The 8,775-nt window shown below is 38.3% G+C and overlaps 2 protein-coding genes across 2 annotated transcripts; both read left to right on the plus strand.

Moving 5' to 3' along the window:
* Positions 1–4,734: 4,734 nt before the first annotated feature.
* Positions 4,735–6,419, plus strand: LOC148869962 (disease resistance protein RPS5-like). Its single transcript, XM_088969946.1, has 2 exons — positions 4,735–5,220; positions 5,304–6,419. Exons 1-2 carry the CDS (start codon positions 4,735–4,737, stop codon positions 6,417–6,419), a joined length of 1,602 nt encoding a protein of 533 aa, XP_088826072.1.
* Positions 6,420–6,965: 546 nt separating this feature from the next.
* On the plus strand, positions 6,966–7,634 carry LOC148869963 (uncharacterized). The gene has a single exon (XM_088969948.1). It carries the CDS (start codon positions 6,966–6,968, stop codon positions 7,632–7,634), a length of 669 nt encoding a protein of 222 aa, XP_088826074.1.
* Positions 7,635–8,775: the final 1,141 nt, after the last annotated feature.

The raw sequence follows: 8,775 nt of genomic DNA on the forward strand, positions 1-8,775 counted from the left end.
GTACACTTCAACTACTCTAAGGCCGAAAATACCCCTAAATTGATGCCCTTAAGGCATCAAAATGTAGGGTTATCAATAGGATGCAGGGAACTTGGCTAGTGACCCGAATGTTAGAAAACCATCGAGATGACGGAAGGAAAGTAAAATCGACAATGATTGAGTCTTCGCTTGAATCAAATGAGGATATGGGAAGGCTCCACCACTGCAAGACCGGTACGTGACAGAGGTGAAGGGGGATTGCCGTTGTCGTTAGTTGTGTAGAAGAGAGAGAGAGAGAGAGAGAGAGAGAGAGAGAGAGAAATAAAGAACTAGAGGATGAGAGAAATAAGCCACTGTTGAGCCACAGTGGTGGTGATGCATAGAGGTGAGAATAGGGGAGAGGGGAGCATAGTGGAAAAAGGAGGATAAGAAGAGAAAAAGGCAAAAATGAAGGAGAAGATGTGGAAAGAAGGATAAGTCGAGAGAGAAAGAAAGTGAGAGATATGAGAGAGAGAGACCAATGGTGGAGGGGATTGCCACTGGTGTGTTTGAATCCACTGTTGTAATGAGTTGCAATGGCAGTGATGAACATGAAAATGAAGGGAAAGAAAAAGGAGAGAAAGAGGGAGAAATAGAGAATAAGAGAGAAAAGAGAGGTGATGAACAAGAAAATGAAGGGAAAGAAAAAGGAGAGAAAGAGGGAGAAATAGAGAATAAGAGAGGAAAGAGAGGCTGGAGGGGGGAATAAGAGGAGAGGCAAGTTCCTTTTCACCGTCGTCACTGCTTCTGGTTCTAGGAAAGGTTGAAGATGAACAATAGATTAGGTTGAAAAAAAGCTTAGCTTGAAATGTATACTAGGGCACAATGGCATTTTCATAAATTTTAGAAATCCTAAGGGTATTTTTGTAATTTTGGAAAGTTAGGTTAAACTGGGTAAATGGTGTCAAACTGGGGGTTCCTGATGGACGGAGGGGATTTTGCATTAGAAAATGGAGGGCTGGGATGGGTTTTTGATCATAGAGAGGGGTTCTGTGTGTGTGGGTCAATAGGATTGGTTGAAATAGAATCTTTTTAAATGAGTTGCCAAGCAGGGGTATTTTGGGTTGAAATTTGGTAGGATGGGGTTTTGGGACATTTTGAGTTGGTTGGTGAGGTCCGATTGGCCCAATCAGACCAGGATTGGGAAATTTTGGAAGGGGTATGATTTGGTCAATTTGGAGTCTTGAAACAGAATTTAGGTGCGATGGTGGGGTAAACAAAGGTGTTTGGGCCTGAAATTTTACACATGGGTGTTTGGAGATGTCTAGGATCTGATGGTGATGTCTGATTAATCTTGGAGGGTTAAGATCGTAGGAATTTGGGTCAATGGAATGATCCAAAATGAAATCTTGGTTTAATAGGAGGGCAAATGGAGGAATCTGCGGTTGAAACTTTATGAAAAGGTGTTTTGATGTATCTAGAATTTAATGGTGTGGTTTGATCGGTTAGAATGTGTTAATATAAAGGGAATCTGGGTTTTGGGTGTTTAGGCTAATGAAAAGCGTTAGAATGGAATATTTACTTGATGAAGGGGTAAAAATAGGAATCTTGAGTTTAATTTTTATGGGTAGGTATTTTGAGAGGTCTTGAGTCTGATGGTGGTGTTTGATCTAAGGGTAAAAGTGTAGATGGGGGTTGATCAGGGTCATCAGATTGGTATCAGATGGATTTAATGGTGGACTTAAGGGCTTTGAGGTTGAAAGTTGGGATTTTTGGTTTTTTGGGTGTTTCAAAGAGATCGGGAGGGTCTGATCAGGCATTTAGGGTAAATTGGGGGTTCAAGCGGCGTACCGAGCAAAAATCGGATATTGACTATGAGGTCCAAAGTGGCTTATAAGGGATTAGAGTATGCTCATGGGCAGCTTAGAGTAATTGTTGGACCAAAGATGGCCTCCCCTTTTATGGATCCCTTAGGGCTTTCATTGCCCCTTGCCTAAAACATAGATGGTTAACGTGAAGAGATTCATGTTACTTAAATTTTGAATTTTTTTCCCCAATGAAATTAAGAAGGGGTGCTATTCACTTTGCGGGTCAAATTTCAAGCTTCGTGGAGGAAGGCTAAGGTCCATTCAAGGATTGTAAGAGGTGAATATGTGAACATAGGTGGCTCAATGGAGTAACAATCAACTAAAAGCAACTTATCTTTTAGTGAACCTTAATCAGCTACTTTGCCCCTAGCCTTAAAATTAAAGAGTTGGGAATGGATGAAAATGACATCTTTTAGTTTTTTTGCATTTATTTATTTTTTTATTTTTTCTCTTTTTTTTTCTTTTTTTCATTTTTATTATTTTTCTTGCACCTTGAGCTTAGGAATTCCATTCATACATGAATTGAAACACGCTTGGCACTTGCTACATATGGCTTTATTGAGATGTGATTTTGAGGTTTGCATTAAGAATCGAAAAGATGACTTGTTATGTTGAGATTCTTGGACGTTGTGATTGAGATGATAAGTTGCTATATTGATCAAATGCCATGTCATGATGCAAACCATGGTAACTTGCCATGTTGGGAATTGACTTGCGATGATGTGGACTTAACTTGCAGATATTTGTATTTGCACTCCTTCCACTTCCAATTTATAGGAACAATAACGGAGAGATTGCACAAGCTTAAACAATGGAACGTGGCAGGACAGACGAGTTCTGTAAGTTTTTAATAAATTCCACGGTTAATGACTTATGAGTTGCTGCCTCGCACTGGATTTGGCATGGGACATTCTAAAGGCTGGATATGAACATCACTTTTCTTTGTTTTCATTTTCATTTTCTTTTCAATTTTTTAACCACTTCGTTAGACACCATTTGAATGTTTCTGATCAGTAGTTGGATTTATGTACAATAGTAGCTCAGTAATTGTGAACCATGTCATTAAAAAAAAAAAATTGTGGGCCTTTTGGTCCATGGCAATACTAAATATATAAAACTAAGTAGTGTTTGTGGTTCTCTCACATATATGAAGTCATGGAGAAGAGGGATATACTATATGTATATATAAATAATAAATAATAATAGCTGGCAAACGTGGAGATCTCATCCTCTCGTGATTCTTCTCCATTGCAAATTTGCAATTGCAAGGTACATAGATTTGCCCCCTCCCCCCGATCTTATATCTCTCTCGTCTTCCTCGAGCAGAGAAGTCAATCTCTCTCTCTCTCTCTGGGTTGAGGAGGCTCTTTCTCAGCAGCATAATAACAGAGATCAGATCATATTTCTTTATTGTGAAGAGTTTGATATAGGAAGTGTATCCCTCTTTTTCTCTCTGAACATCTTCAAAAGGGTCTTTCTTTCTATCCAAGGCTAAAATCTACAGTTTGGATCACTCTTGTCGCTTTAAAGCAGATTGAGGAGCCAAGCATTCAAGTTTTACTTCTATTTCTGTCTACCCAAAAAACACTACTTAGTGATCCAAACTGTAGAGACCACTTCATTTTGACTGTTTGTATTTTACTCTCTTTCTCAAACATGCTAGGACTGGCGAGTCAGTGTTGAACGTCCAACCATCTGGACCGATCTCTTAACCAGATATAATTCCAAAGTGTTATGGCCCATATGGCCAAATCTGAAACCTATGTAATATCAGGGCTGATTCCTTGACCCACTAAAAGTACTTTGAAGAACAAATCAAAAGATTGAAAAGGCTATCTATATTTCAGGGTTTAAGATTTTCTGCCCACAACCTGTTCCTACATCCCTACCCACCAGGCACTACAGTTTCTCATTGGGAATATCTTCAGTGTCATTCGCCGGGGAGATGTTCCCAATACACGTGTGGGTGGGCAAGAATGTGGGTGACATATTAGAACTGATGTTTGAGAGATTTTCTTTCTCTTCATTTTTTCTTTCTTTTATTGGGAAAATCTATGATGCATATCGACCGATCAAAACCCACCCATGAATTTTGATTAATAACAAATTGGTTATCGCGTCTAGGATACCAGTTGATTGATCAGAAGTTTATACAAGGGGATAATCCATTCCACAATCCTGAAGTCAGCGGGATTTGATACCAAGTCCATGCTACAATCAGCCATAGACCTTACCAATCTGAGCCAATTGGCACTCCATGTTTGAGTGTTGAGACACAGAACTGAGAACTGAGAACTGAGTTGTGGTTCATCATGTAAATAACACAACCGTCTGAACCAGGTTGATCCTAAGAACAGTAATGGTAATATGATACGGCATTAATTTTTACAAAATTATTACCTTAATGATTTTTCCCCTCTGGAATTTAGTGATAAAGTATCTTAATCTTAGGGCCCATTGGTTTGTTGGATTTTGAGAGGAAGAAAAGTTGGTCAATGGGATTTTGATTCTCATTGACCATGAAACCCATGTTGAATTTTCATATTTATGTGAGGGTTGGAAAATTTATTTTCCCAAGCAAGTGATACCAATCTCCTAAATGGATAAGTAACTTTTCCACCTGGAGGAAATTGCCAACATTTAGTGAAATAAAATTATTCCTTCTAATAATGACATTTTATGGCTAAAACAGCCATTGTCTGATTTGCCAAAGAAATAAAAGAACTTGTGTAGATGCAATTACATGGGAAACAATTATTCAGGTGTTAAAAGGTCTTAACCATTTAAGTGATAATTTACCACGAAAGTTGTGGTATGTTGATTATTGATGGTGTAATATTACAGTCGGGGATATATATACTTACTACATTATTGGTTTTTCTTATTAGTTGCAGGCAAAATTAAAACAATGAATATTTTAGGGAAGCATTTATGCGGTTTTCTGAAACGTCGATTTGAAGAAGCTTTCTTCCTTGAGAAAAACTTTGAAGAACTCAAGAGGGAAGAAGAACATCTCTCAAATAAGAAAGCACGGATTGAAAGAAAGATAAATGAAGACACAGTGTCAAAAATGCCAACTCCTGAAACTTCACAGTGGCTAGACTACTTAAGACGTTTCGAAACAGAATATAGCACATTGTGTACAGATCTTGAAGAATATAGGCAACTCCCCAGAAAATGGTGTGCCATTTGGCAACGAGTATGTCTGGACAGGCGTGTAGCAACTCAGAGAAATGAGATTTCCAGGCTCAAAGAGGAAGCCAAGTTCGAGGATGGAGTGATGGTTGATGCACCATTACAAAATGTTGAGCGAGTACATGCACCACAAATGAAAAGCGAGAAGTCAACTGCTCGTACAGTAAAGAAGATATTGAAATGCCTTGAAGATGATCAAGTCCAAAAGATTGGAGTGTGGGGAATGGGAGGAGTAGGTAAGACAACAGTCGGTGAAGATGTTGAACAATTTACCAGAAATAGAGTGCGTTTGAAATCGTTATTTGGGTAACAGTGTCCAAAGATGGGAATGTGAGAAAAATTCAAAATCAAATTGCTCAACGGTTGAATTTGAGAGTTGGTAATTGTGGTGAAGAATCTCATGGTAATAATAGTGTGAGAAGGCAAATACTAGGAAAGTTACAGAATAAGAAGTGGTTGCTAATTTTGGATGATATGTGGGATAATGTTGATTTAGAAGGTGTAGGGATCCCTAGCCAGAGCAGAGGAAACGGATCCAAGATAGTGTTAACAACTCGATCCTTTAATGTGTGTAATAAAATGGAAACTGATGAAGAGATTAAGGTGGATGTGTTGTTGAAGAAAGAAGCATGGGAGCTATTTCGAGAAGTAGTTTCTCAAGTTGTGGATGCTCCAGAGATACAAGGCATAGCCAAGCAGATAGTTGAAAAGTGCAGAGGTTTGCCACTCACCATCAAGGTGATTGGAGGGTTTTTAAGAAAGAAGAAAGATGTTCATGTGTGGAAGAATGCACTTTATGAGATGAGTTCTGCCAAGTATGAGATAATTGATGATATGGAGGACTCTGTCTTCAAGATTTTGAAGTTCAGCTATGATCAACTAAAGACTAAAAGGAAGAAGAATTGCTTCTTATATTGTGCATTATTTCCAGAAGATTCTATGATAAAAAATGAGGAATTGATATATTATTGGGTTGGGGAGGGTTTTATCAGTGATGGGGTGGTGCAAAGTTTGGATGATGCAATTAATAGAGGATATACTATAGTGGATGAGCTTTGCAATGCCTCTTTGTTAGAGTTTACAAAGGATAGGCATGGGGATAAATGTGTGAAGGTGCATGATGTGATTAGAGATCTAGCATTGAGAATCACATCACCAGCAACATCAACATTAGATAATTTCCCTAGTGATGAGGGAGAGAGTGGTATATTCTTAGTAAGAGCAAGAGTGGAGATGGAAGATCCTCCATGCGTGGAGGAATGGAAACAGAAACATAGGATCTCACTGATGGAAAATGGCAACCTTTATTACCTACCCGATAGGCCCCAGTGTAACTCACTCTTGACATTGTTGCTTCAAAAGAACTCCAAATTGGAGAGAATTCCAGTCATTCTTTGAGCACATGCATAACCTGCGAGTTCTAGACATATCAAAAACTGGTATAGATGATTTACCGCCATCGATTTCATGCCTCGTAAACCTTCGTGGGTTATATGCAATGTATACAGGCCTACGTAAATGTCCATCCCAAATAGGATGTCTCAGGAGTCTTGAGGTTCTTCATCTTGGTGGAGGTGAGATGGAATACTTGCCTACAGAGGTTGGGCAACTAACTAGGCTTAGGAGCTTGATTATAACATTTAGTAGGTATGGAGGATCAGTAGTGGTGGAAGGTAAGAGGATGATACCCCGTGGAATGCTATCAAGGCTTTCTCTATTAGAAGATCTAAGGGTAGACAACGTTGGTCCAGGGTTAGATGAGGATTGGGTTGAGATTGGAGAATCAATTGCTGAGGAAGTTGATAGCTTGAACAAACTAACTCGTCTTGAGATGAACATCCCCAAGTTGGATTCTTATCTCAAATTTGTCCAAGAAAGTTTTGCAGCAAGACTCAACGCTTGAAAACGTCTCACCTCTCTATTGGTTACCATGTCAAAGATCAGATGTCGTTCTCTCCATTAGTTGATGTTGGGGAGCATAGATTGAGATTTCTAGACAGCATTGAGTTATTAGCCAATGATGATATCAGGGTTACAATAAGTCGTGCTACCAAGTTGTTTCTAGAAGGTTGTACAACTCCTAGAAAACTTTCAGATTTAGGCATGGAAAATTTCAAGGGGATAAAGAAGATTTATATGAAAGGTTGTGAAAGAGTAGAAAGTGTGATAGATGGAAATGACTTAAATGACAGTTTCATGGCAACCCATTGTCAAGTTTTACCCAACATACAAACATTACATCTCTCAAACCTGGATAATTTGAGAAGCATTTGGGAGGGAGCAGCACCACCTCAAAGCCTCAATCAGTTAACAAGCATACATGTATACTGCTGTGATAATTTGCCATTTATCTTCTCAAGGTGTATGATTCAGCATCTACCCAATCTTCAAACACTTCATGTCAGTAATTGTTTGAGAGTTGAAGAGATAGTGAAGGAAGAAGAAGAAGAAGGAGAAGAGAAGAATGAGATGGTGGGTTCTTCCTCTAACCAAGTTGATGATCATCATGATTTTGTCCACCTCCCTTGCTTATCTAAATTGTCACTTGTTTGTCTACCAAAACTGAGGAGAGTATGCAAAAGGGTTCGGTTGGCTTTGCCCCCATCTGTCTAGATTTTTATTAGTTCTTGTCCAGAAGTAATAAAACAAGGCTTTGAATGGTGGGAAGATGATGGCAGTAATTCCAGTAACATTCTCCATATGGAATGGGACTCAACTGTGGTAACAGGGTGGCGCGAAAAAGTAGTAAAGCGTAAGAAGATGATATGACCACAGTTCCAATTGTAACATGGATGATTTGATAAGCTTTTATATGAATCATGTTTTTTGTTCCAATTTGATACAGTTATTATAAATGAATCATAGTCGAACCCAATAGATATATGACTCTGACATGACGAATCAAAATCAAATTACGGTTTGAAAGGATTAAATCCGATGCATTTGTAGCCCTAAAAAATCTATGATATCTTCAAACGTTTATTTAGGCATTTTTCATCCAGGCAAGAGGCATACGTCGCCTCAGGGATTGTCATATTATATTGGAGATAAAAGATGGATGGAATACATTAGTGAGAGAATTGATGTGGAAAATGATAGAATTAAGGAAAATAACATTAGGTGTCCAGTCTTTTTTGCAAGATATATGGAAGATCTGATAGCTAACGACATTGTGAGTTTTTTCATTAATATCTTAGAAGTCCAAAGATCGTTTGGTTGGATTTGTTCTTCATAAGCCCGAATCGAGTTTATCGTAAGAAGCTGGAAAGGCAAAAATGCAAGAAGCTTCATTTTTAGCTTCCTAAAATAAGTCCAAATTGAGCTTCTCATGTCATTTCGGACCATGGTGTTTTAGCATAAACATCTTCCTCCAATCAAACAGAAGAACCAAACGTGAATTACCGAATTTTTTAAAACGGAAAGACGCACTAAATGGGGCCTCAGTCTTTTCTTTTTTTCCTACCCTCATCAACTTTACATAAATATTTCTCTTGTAATAAAGTATCTCAAATTCATTATTTACCTAAAAAGAGCATTTTACGATCATGGTATAACTGATTTTGGATTAGGTAGGGATGGCAACATCTAGGGTGTACGTATGTACAAAAATTGGTATCTGCAAAAATTGCCCTTCTCATTCTCAAAATTGCCCAAATAAACCCGCCATGAACTGTCTCACTCCATTCAAAGTACATCCCTATACTTCTTTTAAAATTGTCTCTTTGATACACATCATATTTTTAATACTTTGAAT

The sequence above is a fragment of the Nelumbo lutea genome, chromosome 2 (genome assembly GCF_056320005.1).
Source record: "Nelumbo lutea isolate HS-2025 chromosome 2, American lotus-T2T, whole genome shotgun sequence".
NCBI classification, from domain to species: Eukaryota; Viridiplantae; Streptophyta; class Magnoliopsida; order Proteales; family Nelumbonaceae; genus Nelumbo; species Nelumbo lutea.